Source organism: Pan paniscus, chromosome 6 (genome assembly GCF_029289425.2).
Source record: "Pan paniscus chromosome 6, NHGRI_mPanPan1-v2.0_pri, whole genome shotgun sequence".
Lineage (NCBI taxonomy): Eukaryota > Metazoa > Chordata > Mammalia > Primates > Hominidae > Pan > Pan paniscus.
In genome coordinates, this window is record NC_073255.2 from 113,892,795 (window position 1) to 113,920,617 (window position 27,823).

General features: G+C 38.0%; 1 protein-coding gene across 6 annotated transcripts in view; it reads left to right on the forward strand.

Annotated features, from left to right (window-relative positions):
- Positions 1-27,823, forward strand: part of DYNC1I1 (dynein cytoplasmic 1 intermediate chain 1) — a 326,092-nt gene that overhangs the window by 283,529 nt on the left and 14,740 nt on the right. For all 6 annotated transcript variants that reach the window (XM_003809703.5, XM_003809702.5, XM_034964487.2 and 3 more), the window contains 2 exons: positions 20,227-20,367; positions 24,528-24,653. In XM_003809703.5, coding sequence (XP_003809751.1) covers positions 20,227-20,367; positions 24,528-24,653 — 267 coding nt within the window. The remainder of the gene's footprint in view (positions 1-20,226; positions 20,368-24,527; positions 24,654-27,823) is intronic.

Here is a 27,823-nt window from a genome sequence, read left to right on the forward strand (position 1 = left end):
TTTAACAAAGGCCAGTCAATGAGCTGAGTTTTGCTGTCTTCTGCTATTAGGACCATTTTCTTAAGGTAGCAATCCATAGACCATCACAATGAAGCGTGTTTGTGTCTGTGAGTGTGTACCTGTGTGTGACATTCTTTCTTTTCTTTACAGTATTTTATGTTTAGCTTGATCTGTAATAAATTAAAGTGGTCATGCTTTTCTCTAAGGATGACCTCCTCCAGCTCCTCTCAAGAAAGTCTATTTATTGGGAAAATAGTTCCTTAACAGCAGAAAAAGACTATATCTTCTTTATCAAGTTTGTGACAAAATTATTACCAGTTTCTCTGAGGTAGGTCTCTCCCCATGCTCATTCTTCCTACATAATCCTTTTAGATAATCTACCCAAAATATACTTTTCATTATGCCATTTCCTTATACTACAACATACAGTAGTGTTTGTATTCTGTGGAACTCTAACAGGCATTTCTCAAAGGCAAGAGTTCCATGATTTACTCTCTCTATATATATCTATATCTATATATAGTATATGCATATAGCATATGCATATGTATATTTACTATATATATAGTGTGTATATATATATGCAGAAAGTTAAAGTCAACAAGCATCTGTAGTAGGAAGGTCTTTTTTAATTTATTCTTCACGAATGAGCTGCATATATGGCATGTGAAGTTTATCAGAGTGACCTAAATACGGGATTGGTTTTTAACCAAGCATACCAAAGAATAGTAGTCCTGAAAAACATAACTCTGGAAACTAACTGATAATTGCATTACTTGCTTTCTTAATCATTTCAAACACCTCCACCTGCATTTCATGGTTCTTCACACTTTTAGACAGGTGTCTAACCATTAGTCTCATAAACTAGGCACATAAATGTCCGGGGGCAGGTAAAGTTACTGGAGAAGTGTGTGGTGCTCCTGGGTGTAGGAACTCCAGGGAGAATTAAAGAACTTGTTAAACAAGGTGGCCTTAATTTGAATCCCTTAAAGTTTCTGGGTTTTGACTGGAACTGGAGAGATCAGAAGTTGAGGAGAATGAGGAAAGTATTCGAACTTTTGGAAATGGGTGTGCTCAGTCTGTGCGAGTCAGAATCCTTGAAACTGGGCCTTTTCTACGTCTGAGTCCTAATGAAGATTCCAGTTTTCACAGTAGAAGTTAAAGAAAAAAAAATGTCTAGAAAGGAGTGATTTAGAGATCTTTCTAGGCCCATATTTTTCCCATCTTATGTTAATTGTAATTGGGTCAGTTAGAATTTGGTCTGTTAAATAAAATGGTTTAATATTTTGAACTGTCCACCTATTCTTACATGCCATTTAGTAGTGGACTCAGATGCCTAAATTATCTACCAGGTTTTTTCTGGCTCAATAATGCAACACTCCTATAGTCAGAAAACAATTATTGTAATAATTTTAATCAACGCCAGAAAATTTAATACCTGAATATGATGTAAATGTTTTTTATTGCATTTATGTGTTAGTTGCTTCCCTCTTTTCCACTGAGCTGTAGCTTCTTTTTTTTTTTTTTTTTTTTGAGACGGAGTCTTGCTCTGTCTCCCAGGTTGGAGTGCAGTGGCGCAATCTCGGCTCACTGCAAGCTCCGCCTCCCGGGTTCACGCCATTCTCCTGCCTCAGCCTCCCAAGTAGCTGGGACTACAGGCACCCGCCAACACGCCCGGCTAATTTTTTGTATTTTTAGTAGAAACGGGGTTTCACCGTGTTAGCCAAGATGGTCTCGATCTCCTGACCTCGTGATCCGCCCGTCTCGGCCTCCCAAAGTGCTAGGATTACAGGCGTGAGCCACCGCGCCCGGCCTGAGCTGTAGCTTCTTAAGGTCAGTGATCATATTTTACATCTATTCTATACTCTCCATAGCTCTCAGTCAGGGTACTAAATGATTAATATGTCATATAGGCTGATTGTCTTATTGACCAATTACATATCAATTAAATTAAGTTGCCAGCAGTCATATTTCTGGCAACAATTATAGGACAGGATAATCTCTGAGGTTTTATATGTATTGTGAATTTATTTCCATCCTCATTTGGACACCCTAGTGACTGAAACACAACTGACCCCCATGGACCTACAAAGACACCTCAGTCCATTCCTTATTGATGTCTCTGACTACTCCATTCTCCATTTATCACCTTTTTTTCACTCCATTGATCTTTCCTCTTCTGTCCAATCAAATGTACAATGTTTACATACCAACCAACATGTTATCATTGCAAAACATGCAAGAATAACAGCGCAAATATAATTGACATTCTACCATGAAGTAAGGGCAAATATTGTCTTCTCTATCCTCGTAGTCAAAAGAATACTAGATTTGTTAGATTTTATCAATTATTTATTCATTAAACCAGCATTCATGGAGAATGTAATGTGTTTTTAAATTCATGCTTTGTGTTTTTAACTTTGATAAGAATAGAAACGTGACACGATCTCTGGTGCCAACAGGTTCATAGCCTACATCTTACTACTCAAACTTGTGTAATCAATAGAACTTCTTTAAAAAGAGATGTTTTGTCCACCTTTAGTATTGCCTGAAGTTAGTTTCATGTAACTTAAATACATCTAGACAAAGAACAAGTTATACATTCCTTATACTTATTCATTCAATACATGACCATTTATTGAGAGCTTACTATAGTTCAGTTACTGGGAGTATCACAGTGACAAGGGCAGACAAAACCCCCCTGACTTCACAAACTGTTTATTCTGGTGGGAAGAAACAGTGTGGAAACCAAAGAAACAAATATAGTTAATTATCTTTTTTTGAGACGGAGTCTCACTCTGTCGCCCAGTTTGGAGTGCAGCAGTGCGATCTCAGCTCACTGCAACCTCCACCTCCTGGGTTCAAGCGATTCTCCTGCCTCAGCCTCCTGAGGCAGGAGATTACAGGCATGTGCTACCATGCCTGGCTAATTTTTTTTTTTTTTTTTTTTTTTTTTTTGGTGGAGACAGGGTTTCACCATGTTGGCCAGGCTGGTCTGGAACCCCTGACCTCAGGTGATCCACCAGCCTCGGCCTCTCAAAGTGCTAGGATTACAGGAGTGAGCCACTGCACCTGGCCAGTTAATTCTTGTTATGTACAACAGTTGTATTCTATAAAGTTGCCACAAATGCTAAATTGACAAATACTAAATGAACCATTGCTTCTGAGGGAGATACTGGATTTGATTCCTACGACCTTCTGGTTACAACATTTTCATCAGCCTATGAATACATGATCTTATTGTATGTGTGTTTCTGTTTAAAGACACTTGATTTAATGTGTATTGTTGGTTCATTGACATTGGATCCTTAGCCAATAGCTCATGCCTGAAGGACGCTTGTTTAACACATGTATTTTTCCAGTGGGGCACATCACAGCCTTCTGGCACTTAGGAACACTAGACAGCACTTCAGCACTATGCTTGGGGCCATTCTAAACAGTGAAATCGAAAAAAAAAAATGCAAAAACCATGGCACCAAATAGGCAACAAAAAAAAGATATTTGTTTACAATATGAGAGCTGAAACAAGAAAGGAGTGTAGTCTTATTCTGTCTGAGCTGGGAACAGGTACATCAGGGGACTCAAATTTTTTGCCACTCTTTGCTTATTCATGAATGATCTAGGAATATTTATTTTGGGGTTACAAATCAATTTCAGAAAGTAAGAGAATTTGCAACTATGGAATCCATAAAAAATGAGGACTGATTTCATATAATAAATATTCAGATAGGAATGAATGTTGCAAAAAAAATGAAACAGATCTGGAGAGTGATGGGGGTTTGGAAGAACTATTTGAGCTGGGTGACTAGGACAGTCTGCCCTGAGGAGGGGACACTTTAATAGATACGAATCTTCAAAAGTAGTTAGCCCTGTGAAGATGGAGGACAGAGGGAGCAAGTGTTAAAGTCTGTGAATCAGGAGCAAGCTTGACTTGGTTTGTGTGAGGAACAGGACAGAGGTCTTCATGCCTGCAACAACAACAACAAAAAACTGAACCGACAGAAGATGAGCTTGAAAAGCTAATCAGTGGTCAGATAATGTATGGTCTTTTTGGCCTACTAAGTGGCTTAGACTCTGTTCTAAAGGGTAATGAGAAGCCACTGAGGGTTTTAAAATATATTTGAGCTATAGCTTATTAGATAATTTTACAGCCTTCCCCCAAAGTTTACAAATCAAATTTACCCCCAAACAATAACCATTTAAGTGAATCACATTAACTTAATGTGACAAGTGGATGCTTCACTGAAACTAAAGTTCTATTCACAGTGTGACTATCGGGCTGACTTCCCTGGTGCAGGTTCTTCCCAGTTCAGCCACCTTCGTGACCCTGTGTGGGTGATGGCTCCAAGAACCACCCTCCTGTGGCACAAATCCATCATTACATATTCATGGTTCCTGGGTGTGGTCTCTTCCCCCAAGTCTCTCACGACTGTAGCAAAGACACTCCAGGCCTGAAGTCCGACATACACGGTTATAAGGCAGCAGCAAGCAGGCGATCCCTAGCATGCTTTTTGACTCTCATCTAAAGGAAAACATAAAATAAATGTTTCCATTAGAGAACTCATAGATACCCCACAATCCCTCAAGAAGGAAACCCACAGCCCTGCAAATTGTTTGAAAACCTTGCTCTCACAGAGGATTATTAGGGCAGTGAAAGTATTCTGTATGATGCTATAATGGTGGATATATGTCATGATAAATATGTCCAAACCCATAGAATGTACCATACCAAGTGTGAACCCTGATGTGAACTATGGAGTGTGGATGACAATGATGTGTCAGTGTGGATCCTTCAGTTGTAACAAATGCACCACTCTGGTAGGGAATATTTACAATGGGAGAGGCTGTGCATGTGTTGGGGAAAGGAGCATATGGGAAATCTCTGTATACTTTCTATTTAATTTTGCTGGAACCTAAAGCTGCTCTAAAAAATAAAGTCTAAAAAAAAAACCCCTTGCTCTACATGCAAAACTCAATGACGCTTCAGTAATGAAGGAAGAGTGTATTTAAATACTATCACAGCGTAAGGCAGACACAAAGGCAGCCCCAAAATGGAACACCGAAAAAGAAGTCAGAAAACAATGGCTGAGGCTGGAGAAAATGAGACATCTCCCTGTGTTCTGTCAGTGTTTGAGAGGGGATTGTGGGGTGAGGGAGGACTTTATCTGGATGGCAAGATCAGACCCTTTGCGAGGAGAGAGAATAGTACATTCTCTAAGAGCAGAAAGCGTGTGAACAAAGGCTTGGAGACCAGAATGCATTCAGTGTGTGGAGGAGATGGTGAATGCAGCCGACTGGCTGGAACAGAGGGTTTTAATTAAGGAGCGAAGGGGAAAACACACTTGGAACGCCTGGTCCTGCCATTTCAGCACGAATCTGCCCAGTGGGATCAGATGGTGGTATTCATAGCCCTGGACTGTCTTGTCAAAGTGTTGGCTGTGGAATCTGTAGCATGGAGGTACTTTCTCAATGTAGCTATTTGTACTGAGCCTGTCACTAGCTCGGGAAGAGGTAAAAATTACTTGACAGTCTCTCCGGACTCTCACCCATCCAAAGCGTAAGAGAGGATGGGGAGCATCAAAGTGGGTGGGCATTGGGGAAAGTGAGTTCTTAAGAACTGGAGCTTTCAGTGAAAGAGAATAAAGGGCATTAGGAGGCTTACCTAGAGTTGGGCGGCAGTCATGCCAGGCAAGCAGGCCCCCACAGTGGAATCTCTGAACCCTCCCACTTCCCAATAGTGAGCCCTTCACCCCCAGAGTGCTTGATTTGGTATGGAAAAAGAGTCTCTCTCTCTTCCTCTCTCTCTCTCACTCCCTCCCTCCCTCTCTCTCTCTCCCTCTCTCTCTCACACACACACACACGCACACAAACACACACACACACACTCCAATTTATCAAAAATCACTTTGGAATTTAAAATCTCAGCTAATGACCTTTCTCAGAATAAAAAAGTCACATTTTCATCAAGTTCTATGGGTTCCCTATTAAATTGCAAATGTGGACCATTTGGCATGTGCAGTCCACCCATTTAAACCCATTTGACTTTGTAAGGCGGGGTGATAACATTTTGGATTTCATTTTTGTTTGTCCTATAAGAGTCTTGAGTTTTAGCCAAAAACCCAGGCCTTGGATGAATGTGCTTTAGACCTCACTTTTTGTCACAAGGCCAAGTGGACTTGAGAGAGAGGGTGGAGCGGTCTGTTGAAACATGATTTTTAGTTTTGCCCTTCGCCTCTGGAGCCAGGGCCCTGGCCCACGTCCAGCCGCAGGAAGAGAAGATGATGGTATTTTCTAGGTAATTTTAAGGAGCACAAACCTAAAGTAAAGTCAGGTGGTTTCAAGTCTGCACTGAATTTTTCATGTTAAGGATTTATCATGATTTGGGTTTTCAGCAGAGCTGTATTTTAAATGATGAAGGGAGCTGTATTCCTGTATTCTTCCGGAGACAGACATGTTTTGGTTGTTTGCTAATGACCTCTGGTTTTGCTTATGGGGAGTTTTGTTAACAAATGGAAATTTAGCAAAATAGAATACTTTCCTTCTTTTGTTTTTTTCTTTTTTTTCTTTTTTTCTCTAAACAATGGGAACCCTTGCAGTAAACTGTCAAAACCAGGCTATAGATATTTGTTACTGTAGCATCATTAATACTGTGTAAAGATAAGTTAGTCACTTCGGCAATCAGACATATTCTTGTGATCTTCTGTCTTTGCTTTTAAACAGAGCCTTTGCCTTGCTGTTTGATAGATCCTATTGTTAAGAGAAGAGAACTGCAGAAATGTGTTCAAAAATTCTTCAAAATTTTTCCAACCTCAGGAACCTATTCAACAGTAATTAGCCTTGAAGGCAGCTGATTAAGGACTCTCCCAACTCACTCCCCATCTCACCCTGTAGCCACCATTTCTAAAATAAAAAGAAGTCTGCAGAGGGTGACAAAATTAAACCAAATGAAACTTTAAACTCCAGTGCAGAAGACTTCTGTCTCAGGAAAAAGTAGCTGTCTTCAAGGCAGAACTGACTGACTGGATTGAACTGAATTATAATTTCTGGTTCAAGCTGAGTTGTGTCCCTGGGGTGGTTTGACCTGTTTGTGTTAGCTTTCCACTCTCCATCCATATTTGTCCCGGTGGTATCAAGAACGTCACAGAACTATGAGTATGACTTAAAGCTAAGTTGAAAAGAGGCTCTGCTGTCTTCAGAAAGGGGAATATATGTGTATGTGTATGTGTGTGTGTGTGTATATATATATGTGTGTGTGTGTGTGTGTGTGTGTGTGTGTGTTTTCTTTCATTACAGGCAGCCTGCCTCTTTCAATGGAGGCGCAATATAGCTGATGGTTGAGCCGTAGTCATTGATTGCAAAGGGATGTGTTTAGGAAGGAGAGAAATAGCTGCTCAGAAATTGCCTTCTTTCTCTCTCAAATTGCACTGTTGGGGGAATTACATAAGTGCAGAATTGTGGGGAAATGTGCGCATGTGTCTGTGCATTAGAGGCCAAGAGGAAAAAAAAAGTCTGCCTTCTCTTCTCGTTTGAGAATTATGTTAGTTTGTTAGGGCTGCCATAACAAACTACCACAACCTGGTTTAAACAACAGAAATGCATCCTCTCATAGTTCTGGAGGCTAGAAGTTCAAGATCAAGGTGTCATCAGGGTTGGTTTCCTCTGAAGCCTCTCGCTTTGACTTGTAGGTGGCTGCCTTCTCCCTGTGTCTTCACATGGGCTTCCCTTTGTACAAGTTTGTGTCCTAATCTCCTCTTTTTATAAGAACACCAGTCATACTGGATTACAGCCCGCCCATACAACCTCATTTAATCTTAATTATTTCTTTAAAGACCTTACCTCCACAAACAGTCTCATATTCCAAGGTACTGGAATTAGGACATCACCATATGAATTTGATGATGGAGAGAGAGGGTGATAATTCCACCCATAAGAGCTAAAGATATTTCATTATCACAATTGATCCTTGGTTATGGACAAATAAAGAGTTAACCATAATGAACTTCCCATAAGGCCTTTCACTACCGCCACCTCCTAATCCTAGTACTGAAGGGCTCCAGTCTCTCCAAGGCTGAATCCCAGAGGCAACAGAACCTTGAAGGACCCATGGATGTCGAGGGAAAGCAGCGGGAACAGTTGATGCAATGTGGTTAGCGGGAGAGGTGGCTTGGCTGATGCTGAATGCAGAGACCGTTGATCACCATCTTCAGAATACATTTACTGACTGGTGCAGGGTATTTAGTTGCCCTGTGGTGCTGGTTTGGATTCAGGCTTCTTTAGAGTCAGTGCTTGTTTCTAAGCATCATTGTTCTTCTCCAGACCAAACATATCAGAATATTTCATGGAAAGATATATTCATCTGTCTCTCTCTCTTTCTTTCTCTCTCTCTCTCTCTCTCTCTCTCTCTCTCAGTGTCTCTCCAATTGAAATTTGTGTGTTTCAGGGACATACTGATGCTTTAAGTCAAAGGATAAGTTTATTTGTTTTTAATGAGATACAATTAATCAGACATTTAATTTCCATTGCTTTGTCCCTGTGATCCACAGGAAATTTCTGGCTAGATTTCCTACTATCCAACTCACTAGTGGCCTACCTTTCATTACGATTTTTCATATAGCTTTCTTGCTCAGGAGCAGTTTCCTGATCTTTTCCCGTGGTGTTCAAACATGCTGAAATCTTTGCCATGACTGGGCAGCAAATGTGACCTTCATCAGAGGTTAGATCTCAAGGTACCAAAGTGAGGGGAAAGGTTCTGAACCAAGGTAACATGCTAGAAGCACAATAGTTATCCCAAGGAGGATGCCAAATCAAAAATCCATTTGAGAGAGTAGAGGTTTGGTCCTGGGAAGTCTAGGAAAGCCCAAGCCCAGAGCATCAGAGGAAGGCTGAAGGCTCTGTTCACAGGTGTCAGACAAAATAGGACTGAACTCAAGGCTGCGTTCATCACCTAATTACAGTCCATCTTATCGGCCTTCCATTTGCCAGATTGTATGCCAAGTGCTTGAGACACAAAGCCAAGTAAGAAATGGTCCAAAAAATCAAGGATGGTATATCTAAATGGACAGTGGGTGGTCTTAAGGCAAAAAAAAAAAAAAAAAGGCAGCCCTAGACACACACTCATGTAGTAGTGTTATGATTTGCTTAGATATTAGTGGTTGATGATTTGATGGGTTCGATTAAAATATCTCAAACATGGCCTAAAATTTGGGTTAGCTTGCAAACCACTTGAAGAATCAGCGTGCACCCACATGGACCATTGCCACATTTGCCAACCACCCTCAACCAACCATATTAATCTTCCAACACTTCTCAGTTTAAGGCCATCAACGAATTCCTAATTGCTACATTCAATGGTTTCTTGGTATTATCCACCCCTCATTCCTGCAGCTCTCTCTAGCCCAGTTATGTTCTCCTGCTTTGTCTAGGTCCTCTCCACTGGTTCTCTCTCTTCTACTCTCTCAGCCCAAATGCTCAAAATTTCCTCCATAGTCCTCCTTCTTCTCCATCCTCCCCACTCTTTTCTTTTTTTCTTTCTTTCTTTCTTTCTTTTTTTTTTTTTTTTTTGAGACAGGGTCTCTCTCCGTGGCTTAGGCTGGAGTTCAGTGGCATAATCATGGCTTACTGCAGACTCTATCTCCAGGATTCAATTGATCCTCCCACCTCAGCCTTCCAAATAGCTGGGACTACAGGCATTCATCACCATGCCTGGCTAAATTTTTGGTTTGTTTGTTTGTTTTGTACAGACAGGGTTTCGCCATGTTGCCCAGGCTGGTCTCAAACTCCTTGGCTCAAGCAATTTGCCCGCCTTGGTCTCCCAAAGCACTGAGATTACAGGCGTGAGCCACCGCGCCGAGCATCCCGGCTCTTTCCTCTCCCACAGCACCTCGTGTGACTGATTCTTTAGTGTGGACTTCAGGCCCACTCTCTCTTTCAACTTCAGACCTGCACTTCCACTGTCAGCCTAACCTGAGTGTCTCTACCAGAGACTCAAATGCACTGTGTTTAAAATACAGATCAGACCTTCCTCTATTTCTCTATTTTTTCTGTTTTCTACTCATTTAATGGTATTCGTCATTCAGTTGACTGCACTAGAAAAGCTGAAAACACTCTTGTGAATGTTAAACATCTCTGAATCTGTTTAGCACATAGCACATTTATCAATGCACATTTAATACATTAATAGCTAATTGCAGCAAAAAGTTTTAACTACATACCCAAGACTTTTCATAACATACCCCACTTTTCCTCTACCCAAACCAAAATTACTTTGTTTTCATTATTTCTTAGGACAAATCCTCAGAGTTCACTCAGGCTGTCCCCACCTCTCATCTTTATATCCGTCTGGGAATACCATACTGACTTAACCAGGTTTTTGCATGTTTTGCTCTCCTCTTCTTGACTGTTTTCCTTACCATCTGTCAAAGTCTATGTATCTTTCAAGGCAGGTTCCCTCACCTGTCCTAGATAATACCATCCTTGACCACATCAGACTCTGGTAACACCAACACACCATTACCACCCCCAATCTTCAAATTCCTCTGGCACGTAACATCTGTACCACAGAATTTAGCACCTGGCTACAGACTTGTTCTCTTTCTTTGGTATAAACAAGGCAGAGAGCCAGTCTGTTTTCCAGTGATTTGCAGACATGGTAAATTCCTCCCAGAGTTTCTCCCAGAATTGTGTCTTTGAGGGGGAATTTATATTCTTCCTTTCTTCAGATGGTAAAAACCTGGGTACCTCCTTGTGATATGATGTGTTTTCCCTTTTGTCTTAGTTATCAGGAAATTTAGAGCTGTTGCAGAACCATATTGTAATAATCAGCTTATCTCAGGATCCTGGTAATAGCTATGTATTCTACCTCCCTTCTTTAGAACTCTGTTGTGTGTTTGTTCTTAATTTTGCAGTATATTTAACTTGTAAGACTCCATAAATCCTTTTAGAACAAAGTAAGAAAACAGATCCCCAAATAAGCAATATTCTTCTCTTATTATATCATAATTTTCATTCTCTTACCTGGATTGTTTGTGCTTGAGAACAAAATCAGTTCCTGTACTTCTTTTGATTACCCAAAGAAGAAAGCATATGTTAGGTCCTTAATAAATCACTGCTGAAATATGTGCCTTGTTAAAGTAAGTTGGATTATTTTAAATTGAGACAGAAACATCTCCTAAAATGACATCATTCTAACAAAGGGACCTTACCGTGTTTTATTTCTGCTAACGGCAGGAGAAATAAACATCTTCTGATATTTTGAACATTTTGGTAAATGTTCAAAATATCAGAAAAAACATGTCATAAAAATAAAAAGTTGAAGTTTTAGCTATCACCGGCATCTAGACATAAGACTTAAAACAGGCAAGAGGATTAACAAAATCAATAGTTTACTGCCAGTAACACTTACCAGATAACAGAGTGCATTTTTTTCCCGCAACCCCAAAGCCCTGCTGGCTGCCTTTCTAACAAACACAATGTTCAGGTGGTGTCTGACTTATTTTTTTTTCTTCCCTTATCCCCATTTTCATTCCCCTTTCCTAACATAAGATGGCAAACATTAAAATTGGCTTTCAATGAAACTACCTGTGCCAGTCATCAAATTCTTTTCTTTCTTTCCTTTTTTTTTTTTTTTTTTTTTGATTTCTTCTTAAAGCTCACCCAGGGAGAATACTTTGACTTTGAAAGAAACCACAAGAATGTAATCATAAAGTCACCTCCAGACTTGGCCTGTGTTCATACTTCCTGTCCTTTTACCTCCACCTCTACCCTACCCACCCCCAAACATTCATACATTCATCCACCAACACATACCTATGGCTGTTAAATATTTATGCAGACATGTGAATAATTCATAAAGGTACAAACACTTTTGAGACTTGAAATTTATTCAGCTGACTGGGCTTTTCCATTGTCCAACAAGTAAGGACTTGGTGAATCCTTTCTTTTGCTCCTTTAACCAGAGTGGAAATGTTTTCCTTTTCATTTTAATGATACATTAAACGTGTTGCCTTCCCCAACCTCCTCCTCCTAAGTAATAGTGTTGCAGAGAGAGCGTACACACTTAGAAAGAGGGAAAGAGAATGAGAGTAACAAATACGACTATCTACATAATTATGAGATCAAAGATATCCCCACCCCACCTTTCTGCTCTAACCTGCATTTTAGTCTAATGTTGGAGGATAAATTAAAACTCATCTTTATCCCCAAAGTAGCTATTTTTGGACCAAACCAGTGTGGGTCCATCTTGATCAGCCTCCTGTGACCTCAACCTTGCAAATTGTCCAGGACCCATAATTAATACTAGACTATTTTCCCACTGCCACTTCCAGCGTCCTGAATCACCTCACCTCACATTTAGAGCATATTTGTTTCTTGAACAGAAATTAATTTCCATTCGGCTTTAGTGAAACAGAATAAGGTAAACAAATCTGCTACAAAGCAGGAAGCATATTAAATATATTTTACATTTGAACAAAATATGTTGAACTTCTGCTATTTGTGATTCTCCACGCTGGTTCTCTCCACCATTAAAATAAATACAAGTAATATCTGTACTCATATTAAATATAATGTAAAATACATAACATTTAACAATGGGAGATGTGGGAGTGCAGAGCTACATAAAAAACCTCTCCTTGACTCTTTGAAAATGTGTCTTTTATATATATGGTCAATTGTTGACGCAAGAGGTAGAATTAAACGTTTAGATAATTTTACCATTAGATTTTATTAGACATGTTTGATAGGATAAATCTGGGCACTTGGGTATACATTTCTTGAAAAACATAAAATCTTCTAAATGTCATGGTTACTAAATGTAGCGAGATCACTAATGTGAGATTAGCTTTGGAAACTAGAAAATGTTTACCTGAGCATGTGAGAAATAAATATGAAGGGGGAATCAAAGTGTAATCCATAGATCTGAGTTTATATCTGATATTTTTATGCCTTTCTTTAAGAATTGTGTGTATATGTATATATGTATATTTAATTTATTTATATAGGTGAAATGGGTTGTTAACCAGATGTTAGAGTAAAAGGTTGGCAGTTTAAGGGCGAGGGTGAAAATATTTTGCTACTTAACTTATCCACTAGTAAAATGTGGTTGCACAATTTGACATTAAATAAGTAATAAATAAGCAAAATAAGTCAAGCCTGCATATTCTACTTTATTTGCTCATTCTTCTAACTTTTCAAGGCTTCAAGGCCCTGATACAACCACAAATCTAGCTGCCCCTAGGTCCAGTCCATCCTCATCCCTGTACACCCTCCTAATCCTTAATACCAATGTCCACCTTTTCCCTCCAGTCTCCTAATAAAGTCTCTAATCAACCTGATCATCGTAGATATATAGAATGCTTCTTTGTCTAAATAATACCATGTTGGACATGAAACCACTCAGCCATGGTAAAAATAGAGTTGGAGCAAAGCAATCAAAGGGGGGCTCTTTTGAACCTGCTTGCCTCCTTTACTGCCACATGATCTTTCAGAGAGCAAGACTATCAGTCCAGAATGAGAATAGCAATCAAGAGAACAGCTGCCTCAATTTTGCTAATGAGCCAGCTTGGCTGAACCTGGTTTTGGAGACATAGTGACTCTGCCCTCCTCGACTCAAATAAGCAAGAAGCCAGAATGCCAGTGGAGCCATAGGCATTGAATTGGCTGTAAGAGGTAATTCAAAAGAGCATCCTTGCTTGCTTACTGTTTTCACAATGGTTCTATATAGATTTGTGCTATTAAAACACCAGTTTTGAATGAGAACCTTGGGTGGAGCTGATATTCATGAAAATCATGCCAGTGCGGGAAACACTCCTCTTATGAATTAAGCAAAGCTTGTAGCTTTTTTCCATGGCTTTAAACACTCAATACTAGTCAAAACCTGTGAATATGTATACATTCTTTTATATGGATAATTAGCTTCTTTATTGGTGGCGCCTCCTGGATTAGGAGGATTCTTCCATGCAAATAAGCAGTAGAGGGAAGCAGTGCAACAAAGAACACCTTTCATGTGGCTTCAGTACTTATTTAGCAAAACTTCTACATTTATAGAGAAGCAAATGCTAAATTCCTGAATTTCTATAACCTTCTTTCAAATTGTTTCATATTAACTGATTCAGGTTAAAGTCCTTGCCTAATTTTGGTTTATGCACACAAAAAACAAATAGACCACTATACATAGTCTGTTGAGAATAGTTCACCAAAATTGTTTATGTCCAATTTTGAATTTCTGACCACGATACACACAGGTAAAGATATCATTTAGAGATCATAAGTATTGTTTGAATATTAGTTACAGAAGTTAAGATAAATATAGGATACTTTGTGCATTAGAAGGATCTCAAATTAAGTTGCAAATAAAGTTTCCCAGTGATAGTACCAAATTCATAACACCTCCCTTGGGCCAAGAGAGTTGGTTTTTTGGTTTGGTTTGGTTTGGTTTGCGAGTTTTGGTTTACTTGTTTGTTTAAGCACTTTCTTTTTATGGTGGAAGCATCCATTTTTGTGTGAGCCTGAAGTTTTGGGGTCCTTTGGTGGTTTTTTAAAAGCGATATTGTGGTCTCACATTTTAATGTTTCCTGGAAGAACTAGCTAGCTATTTATTTTAATTACTTCACAGGAACCCACATGACAATTTTTGAAGGACATTTTCTTATTACTCATTGTTTATTATTTTGGTCATCATTTTTCCCAACAGGATATAGTTTTTAAGGTAAGATTCCATGAGTTTTCCTTTTATTTCAGAATTTATAACTTAGAAATTTTACTGTTACTTTATGCCCCTTTTCCCACCGACCCACATGGTACCCCCTACCACCTACCCACCCAAAGATATTTTCATGGTTTGGGTCACTTAGAGACAAATGCAGCCTCGAGAACCACAATATTTTTAGGTGTTAGGAGACATTTTAATACAAATCTTCCTATTCACCAAAACACTAAATCCTATTGGGATGCCTAGAGGCGTGTGATAAGAGAAAAGTAAATAATACAGAGGAAAACAACCATTATATTCTCTAGATTTAACTTTGGCATATATCTGACATCAGAAATAGAAACTCACCTCTTGTGAAATCATTTTGTTTACTTGATCAGGAAAATCTGCAGGTCTATTCATTTTCAGACATATATTTATAAAACTAAAGCTCAATTCTAGAGATCAAGTCTTATTGTAAAACATTGATGAATGCTGTGAGTTTCATTTTTTAAACAGATTTCACTACTTGCCTCTCCTATGTGAATTTAATATTTTTATTCCTTCTCTAATTGATCAAATAAGAAGTTTATTATTACTTCCATAATTTTAACTTTTTCATTAAAAACCACCCTGGTGCATTTTATATGTCTGTTTTCATGAAATACAGAGTAAGAAGAAAATCACTGTGATATGAACTCCACAAAACATAAAGGAAGATGGCTTTAATGATAATAGTTACCTTTGGAAAATATTTTTACATACTTTTTTTCCATTCTATCCTTACCACAGGGTAACAAAGCACGTAATAAAGCAGTTGTAGAATCACAAAGCTAATAGGAGCCCTTGAGGTCAGTAGCTCCAGCTTTCCATCGTAAGATGCGAAAAGTAAGATCCAAGGATGTTAAGTTAAATTTCCCAAGGTCTGTAGTTTTCCAGTTTCTCCCATTACCTTTTCTGCTCCATGCTACCTTTGCTATTCCCATCTTTCAGATAATATAATTATAGTCCCTCACCCAGAGTCATACAAACCTTCAGTGAACTGAACCAGGTCTTTACCTTCTGACATCATTTTTTTCCACTCTCCACTGCGTAGCCTGCTGTTCATCTTTACTGTCTAAAGGACCATTCCTGTACTTTTTCTAGCTTTCAGGAGAAAAAGATTCCTGTTCATCTCACAAGGTGCTAAAGACTCTTGCAAATATATAGATAACATCCTCAGGATCATTAACAACAGACTCAGGAAATGAAATAAGCATCTGACTGCATTATTTTTAAACTGTTTCTACAAGTTACATAGTATGTGCTTAGTAAATATTGATGGAATTGAATGGGAGAGTAAAGAATAGAGGTAACAGATCTATTGTCTTTTTTAAATAAGGACTGAAGGTCATTGCTATGTTTTATAGAAGGACCATATAGTCCCAGCAAATAGAGGATATGCTTAACAACTAGGAAAACCTGAGAACCAAATCCAGCTTTACCACTTAACAACCTTTGTGGCCTTGGGAAAGTTACTAACTTTCCTGAACTGTAATTTTCTTTTCTGTAAATACCGTCTACTTTACAGAGATTTTATGCGGATTAAATTAGACAATGTACATATAGAGTCAGGCACACAACAAACACCCAAAAATTTACCCTCCCTTGCCCTTCATGTCTGCCTGGGAGGTGACCGGTAGCCCGCTTCTCTGCTCTGTTTGAGTCAGAGTATTAAAATCAAGCTGGGCTGTGCCTGGATACTTTACCATTATTGTAACAGCCCTGGAAGCACAAGGTGTCACAATTTTATTTCATTGACATGTACCACACGTGCAGTAGGCCGTGTAACAGTGTAGTTTTCCTTTTTCCCTTTTCTTTAACAGTTTGCTGATACTGAACATGACATAGAAAAGGAAACACAGGTGAAGGGGTTTTTTTTTCTAGTGAAATTTGATTGTTTTGAAAAATGTTCTTTACAGTAACTTGCTGTGGAACAATATTTCATTTACTAACTGGCCTTGAGAATTTTGTAGAGTAAATCTTTAAAATCATGAAGCTTCTGTGGCTTTCATATGTACAAATAGTATTATAAGATTCATTCTCACAAGTATTGGTCAAATTTGCCCCCATCATCTCCAGCCTTTTCAAAACTTGCAGTATTCTAAAATGAGTGGTAAAGCACAAGCAAGCTATAACATGTTTGTGGATCCAGAAATTTATGTCTCATAAATTCAAAATCTTTAGAATCTTTAGAACCTCATGCTTTTAACTTCTTTATGAAAATTTTAATACTTCAAAATATACATGAGTTTATGATATACATGAGTTTACCAGTTCTAATACTTTATGATATACATGAGTTTACCTTAAAATATTTTATGCATGAGACAGATTTTTTTAATCAGGTCTTCAGATTACCCTTTGAGCCGGAATAAAATAGAATAATAAAATCCCTTTATCAAAAAACACAACTAATATTCAAAGAGCACTATTGTAAGTGACATTCGCCTGCGCCCATATGTTATGCTTGTGCTTTGCTTGGCAATTAGTGGTTCATAGATGTCAACCTACATGGTACTTTGATAACAAGTTCAATCAATCCTGATCAAGACTTTCCCAACCTGTGAATTTATCAATGTTAAACAGAGCCTTTGAAAATATAAGCCTTCCTCCCTTCTCCCAAACACACACGTACTGTAGCCTAGAATTATTTGCACAGCAACTTTTACAATAAAAGGCTCAGTCTTGGGGTGAAGGGTGATAAGGAGGTTGAGAAAGGCTAGAGAGCAATAGCATTTCAATCAATACTATTAAATATAAGAAACTGGGTTTTGGTAACATGAACAATAGCAGTTATTTCCAGATACTTAAAATGTGAAGTCTCCAGAATATACTACAGTTTTGGTTACATTTCTCAGAGAAGAAACTACTAAAACAAAAAAGGAAATAAAACACTGAAGATTTACAGGATAATTAAAGAATTAATGTATCAAATAATGTCAGTTCCTTAGAAAATGACTGTTTAAAGCTGGATGGTCTTTTAATTGATCAAAATAAGGATTTGCAATTGTGTTACGTGTTTAGTATAGGTCTGTATGAGTCTATCTGTATGAAGACCTCTATACCCTCAGATATACTATCAGCTGAGTTGATGAGGATCCTGACAGTTGACTTTTTAAAGCATATATAAACCTTTAACACCCTTTGACTTTGAGAAAAATTTGTTATTCGTGTTCTTTAACAAATAGTGGGCTGGCTAGCTATAAAATCAAGAATTTGCAGTGGGAATAATCTACTGGGAGTTAGAATTTAATATTTACAAGTAGTCATTGAAGGTGCAGCCACTCCACATTGCCTTTTAAAAAATATAAATAAGGAAAAATGATACAATTATGCTATTTTCAGGTGTCATTGGACAGTTAGGTTTTATCGAGAAAGTAGTTTGAATCATGTAGTCCAAACAGGGAGAGAAAGAAAGATGCTACAGAAATAGCCAATAAGCAAATAATTTTGGCTTCAAATCACACTGCAAACATAGTATATAATACATACTTTGGCATAAAAGAATTATAGAATCATAAAATTTAAAAAACTATAAGGCTAATGTCCAGTTGATCATTTTGTTATATCAATGTCATATAATTCTTTTCAAATCACACCCTCCGTCAGATATTTTTTGAATTAAAAATAAGACACATCTCACTGTATCCACATAGTGCCCCATCTAAAATATTCTGTGTTGCTTTAATGTATTAAAAGTTTGTTCAGGCCGGGCGCGGTGGCTCACGCCTGTAATCCCAGCACTTTGGGAGGCCAAGACGGGCGGATCACGAGGTCAGGAGATCGAGACCATCCTGGCTAACACGGTGAAACCCCATCTCTACTAAAAATACAAAAAAAAGTAATCGGGCGTGGTGACGGGCTCCTGTAGTCCCAGCTACTCGGGAGGCTGAGGCAGGAGAATGGCGTGAACCCAGGAGGCGGAGCTTGCAATGAGCCGAGATCGCGCCACTACACTCCAGCCTGGGCGACAAAGCGAGACTCCGTCTCAAAAAAAAAAAAAAAAAAAAAAAGTTTCTTCAGTTCTAAGCGGTGATTTTTAAATGTCAAAGAAATACAGTCCATAGAAAGAGAACTCACAGTTACTACACTACATTTTTGTGTGATATTTAGGTTACAGAAGTTTTATTGTTTTCACACTGATTTTTCTCACTTTCATTTCAGCAGAGGTATTTTGTGCATTTTATATTAACAGTTCACTTGGAGAAATCACTCTAATATTTGGAGGCGATTCCCTACAGATACATTCTTTAAACATTCTGTGCAGAAAGGATTTGATTGTTCATATTGCATGTTATCTTTTCTTGATCTTATTACTCTGACCTGTACAGGCATTCAGTGGAACCCATGAAGAGAGTACAGACAGCTGACTGGATGAAGAAGACATTGGGGAAAAAAACTCCCATTGTTTAGATTTCTGTCAGAGGATATAAGAATACTTAATTTCTTTTATCTCTAGGGCTTTCATTATCATTTAAATTTCATTTTACATTAATTGATCAGGGATTAGTAAAGCCATTATGCAGAAATTAGAATAAGACAAGCCAGATGGAATGAATAATTCATGAAGTCCAATTACGTTTTATTTCTGGTGTACTTTCAAACTTGCCTCTGACTTCTGTACTATTTTGATGTGACAATATTCACTGGAAATCAAGAGTGCCATTTTAATTTATTGTATCCCTCTGGAGTGGAAGCATTTGTATGCGCTAGGGGTATGTTAACGCATTTCCACACACACACCCCAACACCCGAAAGTCAATTTTGGGGGTTTTGAAAACACTGGGTGATCTAGGAATACTGTTCATTTTGTACAGAGGTTCAGGGGCACTTCAATGAGCCACACCAGTTCAACTGATTGGGCTGAGCTGACCCTATGCAGAGAGACTAAAGGCGTAGGATCGCGAAATGATTACCTCCTGGAAGAGCAGTAATCCTCTTTAAAATATTTGTACGCATTCCTCTCTGCAAAAGAACCCTTAAAATGTGAATTTGGCCTAAAGTTGGACTGGAGGTAGCAGCAGCTGTTGCAGCTACAGACGAGGACCACGAGGTGGCAGGGGTTGCCTTCAATGAAAGGGTTCGGGGCGGTCGGAACCGCCGGGGCTTCAGAACATCCCCGCGGGTCTGAGCCGGGCCGACCACGGTTGGGTTTAGGCTCCGAGCATCTCGCAAAGCGTTGCCGGGCGAGAATTCCGAACTAATGGGCAGTCCGGTCCACCTGTCTGGAATGTCTCATACAACTCTGTTGTCTGAAACCGCCTCCCCACCCCCGGTCCCAGCCACCAGCCCCTTGAGAGGCCCCCTCTCCCCCCGGTATTTATTTATGCCACTGGACAGTTCTAGTCACATTAAAGCTCCGGTTCACCTTCTCGAGGACTTTCATCTCGGGAAGTTTTATGACACTTTGTGAATGTGCAAAGTTTTTAATTAGGCTCTCTAGACAGCCCGAGGCAGCAGCAGCGCCACAAAGTCTTCACGGTCTCTCTGCTTTACAGCACAACAAGCCGCTCTACTCCTTTGAAGACAATGCAGACTATGTGTACGATGTCATGTGGTCCCCCGTGCATCCTGCGCTCTTTGCCTGCGTGGACGGGATGGGGCGCTTGGACCTCTGGAACCTCAACAATGACACCGAGGTGAGCGGCGGCTCAGGCGCCCGGGCCGGAGGGCTGGGAGGGGGGCGCAGTCGGCCACTCGCAGTCTCTCCCTCTGTCTCCAAAACGGCCTTTTTTGGACAGACCTTCCAACTGCAGCAGGGCTGCCGGCCCCCATTCTTGACTACCCTGAAGGGAATTGGCAGATGCATTGGCCAAAAATCACTTAATCTCCCTTCATCCCTAAACGGTGGCTGCTCTCGGACAATTAACGACCCTTTTTTGCAAAGAGCAAAACGTTATGCGTTCACACCTTTCCCTATGGGACAGGACACACAGGCATTTGTCAGAGCCGTGTTGAAATAACTTTATAGGTAAATACTTGGAAAAGAAAGCTTTTGTGGACGTCGATTTTTAGATTGGGCTTTTAAAAAGGGCTATTTGTCAGTGTTTGCTACTTGTACCGTTTCTATTTTGAATCCACAAAAGACGATTCTGTTGACTATTTTATGTTTAGATCTTTCATCCATTTGATTTGTACCAAGGTAAATATTCCTTGTCTAAGATATCAAACTCAGAGGCAGACTTCTACAACAGTCTCCAACTTTGAACATGAATATCAAACTCAGTATTTTTTAAAAAATAGATTTTAACATGTCACATTTACAGCAAGTGAAAACACCCATTTATTTTAAAAAGCAGCCAATAATAAATACTGTTTTTAAATTATGCTATAAAAATTTATGTTTTAAAAACTATGCCACATGCATTGTTCCTTTTTGCCAGTCTAGCAAAATTACTGAGTTGCTAATTCAGCTACTTGGATTTTTTTTTTAACATAAATATTATTGTCCTTTAACTTTATAAAATAAAATGGTCTTGGTTTCTGATTCAAGAAAGCTCTCTATAAATAAGAATGGACAGGTAAGAGGAACAAGTGCTGCAAACTATATGTCAAGTGGAGAACAACAGAAAGGTCTTTTGAAGTGTTTTGAGCAGGAAACAGCTCAGCCTTTTTAATTAGGAAGCCCACAGCTGGAGGATCTGAGGAGGAGCACACTTCCCTAGTATTTGTGTGTGTGTGTGTGTGTGTGTGTGTGTGTGTGTGTGTGTGTGTGTGGGCAGGGAAATATTCTTCAGGTGTTATTATTAAGTCTTTGTATCTTCAAGGGTGTATACACCTATAATTGCTGCCAAGTAGTTATCTTTTAAAAATCTTTCAATTTGAGTCTATTTTTCCTTTTAGCTACAAGAATTCTGTGACAAGAATGAGTTAGGTAATGAAGCATCTTTGAAAATAATCAAAAGGCATGAGTATGTGAAATGTCCCATCATTTGGATGTTGAAATGTTTATAACATTATTGTTTTTAATAGAAAGATGTTATTACCCTACATTGTAAGGGTTTCCCAGAGTCTTCATCACTGTTTATTAAAATCATATTGCTTCTATTTGCTAGGAGAAATTCATTCATTTAAAGCAACCAAAAAAACTAACATTTTCCTGATTGATTTAGGAGACCGCTGTAGTAGAAATCCAGCTTAGTTGAGATAATGTTTAAGTGATACCCAACTACAATGCATATGAAGGGAGTGAGTGTTCTACAAACTCCTTAATAATTCCTATGTAACTGTTTTTCTTTTAAATTTTTTTTAGGTAAAATGAAACTAATGTCTCAACATTGATAAATATAATTTTTCCCTTCTCTTTCTCTAGATATCAAGAGACAACCACATAAGAGTTTCATAGCTAAACATTTTTTAAAAATCATTATTGGTCGTTCAAACTGTTTAGTTTTGTGGTAAACATAATTCTGCTTTAACAATAATAGTAGAGATACGTTGAGTCCAGCTCAAATCCAGTAATGAACCGAACACTTTTTAAAACCTTCAAATCATTTTTGTCTTCTGGCAAGTTGAACAAGATTTTTCTTAAAAATTAGATTTCTTAAAAAAATCTGAATTATCAGTAGAGCAGTATGTTTTGTTGTTGTTTTTATTATTACATTTTGGGACCAGGTTATTCCAGCTGTTCCTATGCAAGGATAGTTCATATTTCCCACCTCAGTATTTCTGATTTCTACTGCTTAATGTAATAATTTATGATATATAAATCTTGCCTTTGCAATTAAAATGATTGAGCCAGGAAAACTGTGGAAATATTTGTGAAACAAAGTACAGTATAAGAGACAGAGAGAACATATGAATTGTTTTTTATTATTCATCAACTTTTGAAAGGTCATTACTGATCGGATTAATGCAAATATATTTTGTCATTTTCTTCATGCATTTATGAATTTTCTAGCGCATAATACAGGCTGTGATCATTATTTTCTATCATTTGTAATATATATGAAAAGAAACTATTTTTAAATGTTTAAAATATTGTTTCACTTTGTTATAGTACTTATATTCCAAATAAAATTCTTGAAAATGTATTAGGCATTATTTTAAATGTGTCACAATGTCAGTTTATTTTCAGTGATTTTTTTGTTATATTCGTATTAAGATTAAACATTTTATTCTATTTTTAAGATTGTTCATAGATTACCTAATTCTATTCAATATCAGATTGTTCATGGAATTAGGTAATAGAATTAAGCAAGAATCCTGTATGAACCTTCTAAATTATGGTATTAAAAATTAACTTTGAAGAGTCTATAGTTGAATCACAGATTTGTTTTCTGGGCAGCACAGTCATAATAAAGTGTATTGACAGCATTATGATCCATCTAAATTCACATTGTTTCAGCCTCTGAAAGATTTGGTTAAAAATTCAGACTCTAGCTTGCACAGCAGGTACTTTTATTATAGAAATTGTGTATTTTTAAAAAATAAATGTGCCGGGGACTTTTGGGTTTTTTTTTTTTGTTTTTTTGGTTTTTTGCTCACAATTGACATACAGTGATTTAAGCGGGTGAAAGAATTTTTATTGATTTCAAGATTAAGTTTAAACATAGATTCTTATATATGATGGAGTTTTTATTGCTATTTTAAAGATAGGTATTGGGTCAATAATTTCGTATAAACAGATGGTTTCAATTCCCTGAATAACAAAATGCCGGTGGTGCTAAGCCACAGTACATGTTGTGTTTCCATTCTAATGCGACATGTTTATTAGACACAGGTCTTAAACAGTGGCATGAGATGATCCTAGTGGCCCCCTTTTCACTGTATTTTTTCTTTTTGTTTTAATATTTACCTTTTCCTTTCTTAATGGCATGTTGTCATTTCCTATTCAACATTCTTGTAAAAGGCTCAAGAGATCTGAGCTTTATGTCAATTATAAACTTCTAACCTTGAAGACAAGCTTTTACACAACTGATAATGGGAGAGAGGTAGACACACTAAAAAGTCTTTCCAAATACTGAGGCTCTTGGAACAAATACTACAGGTTCCATTGCAGCACCTCCAGTTCACTTTAATTATTATTATTGTTATAATTATCAATGCTTTTAGATTTGAAGTGTTTATTAAAGGAGATATAAGGCATTTTCTATGAGTGGGTGGCTGTATTCTATCACGATGTCACCCTGGAGACAGTGCCAAAGTTGTGGATCGCTTATTACACTTCGGTACTGCCAGAGGGAGGAAGACAGATTTAACAAAAGAGAGAGAAAGAGAGAGAGAGAGAATTTGAGTTTTTTGAAAAATTTTTTTTATCTTTATGTTTTCCTTTTTTCTTCTGATCATCTCCTCCCTGATGAGGTTTGAGAGATCAATACATATGTTTACTTTTTCCTTGAAGACTCACATTAATATGACTTTTTTATTCCACCATACGCCCGCTTTCTGCCTTTTTAGTATCCTTAATCTTGGTAAATCCTGAGATCTGTCTCTCTCCATCTGTCCATAAACTATGACCCTGTGGGGAAGGATCCCATTTAGCTCCTGTATTTTTTGTTGGATGTACACTTGTCATAATCCAAAGAAATATTCATGCCACTTACTGCCCGGTGACTATGTAAAAAGACTCTCCCTCCTTTTCTTTTTTGTTAAAGTGTCTCTTCTCTCTACCCCTTAATTCAGTGGAGCATATGATTTAAGAACAATGAGCCCTTTTTCCCCCCAGCACAAGGGATGTATATTACTTAATGCACATGAAGGCAGTTGGTGACTCATCCAGTTAAACGTATTATTGTAAATTTGTATATTTAAATTCATATTCAGAGATTCTTTTATTCTGTTGTGAACCCTTTGGCAGGTTCCAACAGCAAGTGTGGCCATTGAGGGGGCATCCGCCCTAAACCGTGTTCGTTGGGCCCAAGCTGGCAAAGAAGTTGCTGTTGGGGACTCGGAAGGCCGTATTTGGGTCTATGACGTTGGAGAGGTACGTGTGTATTTGTGTTGTTGTTACTGTTTTGACTTGTGTATCTACTTTAGAAACCTAGTGAAATTATTAGCAAGACCTTGTAGGCCACAGGGACCCTCTCTAACGTGCTTGCAAATTTCCATTGACTTCAGTGCTAGTTTGGCAAGACTTCCTTAGGGCCTAATTTGATCTTCTGTCTCCATGCACAGAACACTTAAGTTAACAATCTAAGCTCCTTTTAGAGTCCTGTAGAATGTCCCATCATCCTGTGATGGAGTGTGGCACTTCCCACTAATTTCATGGGAATGAAAAGTTTAGAGGCTGGGTGCGGTGCCTCACGCCTGTAATCCCAACATTTTGGGAGGCCGTGGCAGGTGGATCACGAGGTCAGGAGTTCGAGACCAGGCTGGCCAACGTAGTGAAATCCCATCTCTACTAAAAATACAAAAATTAGCCGGGCGTGGTGGCAGGCACCTGTAATCCCAGCTACTCAGGAGGCTGAGGGAGGAGAACCACTTGAATCTGGGAGGCAGAGGTTGCAGTGAGCCGAGATTGCACCACTGCACTCCAACCTGGGTGGCAGAGAGACTCCATCTCAAAAAAGAAAAGAAAAGTTTGCCAAATATATCATGCTAAAATTGAAAAGTTGAGTTTTGGTTGGTATGTTCAATTAACACATATACTATTTTTCTTTCATTAAAGTGTAGCCAATTGAGAATGTGATTAATTAGAATTTTGTGCCACTTGGTGGTATTCAAATTTATCATATGAGATATATACCTTTCTAGTATGTCTTATTACATGATACACAAAGTATTCCTGAATGTCATGGCATGTAAAAAAGGAAAAAAAAAAAAAAACTACATCTTTTATTTCAGACAAATCTCCTTGAATTTGCATACGATCTTAATTTAATGTTACATTATCTATCAATTGTACTTAAGATTGTGTGTTTATTTTTACTGTATGAGAAAGTGTTGACCAAAACCTTCATTTCTGGTGAGGTAAGGAACTTTATCCTTAAAGAAAAAGAAAATATTGAACTTTCAAGCAAAACAAAATAAGAGTGTTATGTAATGCTATTTTGGCATAATATGAATCTAACATTGCATTCCAGGGGGAAAATATACCACATTTGTATGCATAGCATCCTAGACCTAGAAAGTACTCTGTGAGTGCCTGGTGGATGGGTTTAGCTGATCACACTGAGAAGGGTTCTTTATGGTTTCATCAATCAGCATTCTATAAATTTGGCAATCCTAAATGGTTTGTTCTACAATGGAACTTTTGATGACATATTATATACTGCTATATGGTATAGTTGATTATGTTGAAACAAGCTAGACGGTGTTTTTTAAAATTCAGCCAGGGACAAAAACCGAATGACTTTAGAAATGGGAGTTTTCTATTCTGGATGCATAATTCTAAGTAAAAAAAAAATCTCTTGCTTTTACTGCATGTTATCTATTTCATTTAACACCCCCTTGACTACTCCTGATACCACAAGCTGAGTTCCAACAGTGACAAAAACTCTGTTAATATTGGCCCCAGTGGTGAAGATGCAAATGGTCTGGTGACTATTGATATAGTCTGGAGTCTTTGGGAAAGAGAATACCCTCTGAGTCGGAAATACCGCCAGTAGTATTACAGCAGTATTTTTCTTAAATGAGTATTCTTTATGTTTAATGTATCTTTCTCATGGCCCTCATCAAAGTAAAACTAAACAACAATAACAAAAACAGATATTCTTTATTGGTCACTTCCTAAAAAATAAAAAAGAGCAAAGGAGAATGTTAAAAAAAAAGGCTTTTCTCTCTTTCTTTCTTTTCTTCCTTTCTTCCTTTTCCTTTCCTTTTTTATAACAAGTGTAATTGTGGGAGTGAAATACACATGAAGACATGCTCAGAGATACAATGGCAGAAAATAGATAAAATTTAAAAACTCTTTGCTCTATCTCCTTTGCATACACATAATGTCCCTTAACTCACTTAAGATTGTATACAATATTATTTTATCCCTCTTTGTTGTATCCTAAAAGGACTGAAAAACAGATTAGTTTAACAATCTGTTTTATATTTTAAAAGGCCTTTTGAAAAGTCTTTATTTTGACTTAAATGTTATATATATACACACTATATATATGCACACACATACATTCATACACACTGTCTCTATGCAATAAGGAAACACAATATGACATATATACAGAATTTTCTGCAATAAAAGTGATTTTATAGCTTTTGGACAGAATTACTTGAATATGACATATTTTGTGAGTAAATATGATTTTACAAAAGTTACTTTGGCTGATATGTGGCTGCTAAAATTTCTTTCTAGGATGCTATCATCATTTCTAAATTGTAAAGTGTTGTTATACTCATATTTGTACTATCATACTGGCAGGTCAGGCTGGTTTTCATTTTTATGTTATTGCCCTTACTTTTCTAAGTGATATTACAGACTATAGAAATGTCTGCAACTATAGGCCAGTCTCGCCTATTGTCTGGAGTCTAGACAGGCTATAGAAAAATCTCTGTGATATATAATAGGCCAAACAATTTGTAGGGCTGTTTATCCCTACAAATTCACTACCAAGAAAAAGAAAGGATATACTATTTTATTGAGAGTAGGTAATATTACAATCTCTAGCCCTTCTCTGAATGACCGAAAATCAGGATAAGCTTATACACTTGAACAGTTCTTTAGGTATTGTTTGATCATATACAAAGCAATCTATAGCTCAGAAAAACTCAGACTTAACAAAGTAATTGCCTTAACTGTGGTTTTATAAGTATTTTTATAAATTATATTTATTTGGGTAGAAGGGGAACTTTTGTGTTTCTCTTTGTCACCACAAAGCTTTATTCTAAATCGCTGGAGACCTCGTCTGTAGAGGTACAATGTACTAAAAGGAAAAATGACTTCCCTACATCTGAGGCTTAGCTGCAGCCCACTTCTGAAAGAGGTAGATCCCTTAAGGGCAAATGCTGCCATTATTGTGATTACTATAGGATCGTTCACCAGCCCAGAACTGACAGAACATAACTGTGCTTAAAGAGAAGTGCACCCTCTAGACAAGTACCTTCTCAGCCTTCCAAATCACCTAAACTGCGGAAGGCCAGATGGAATGCTTCATGGCAGGGTGGCACATTTGGAATTAGAGGTCTGATCTAAGGCTGGTGCATGAC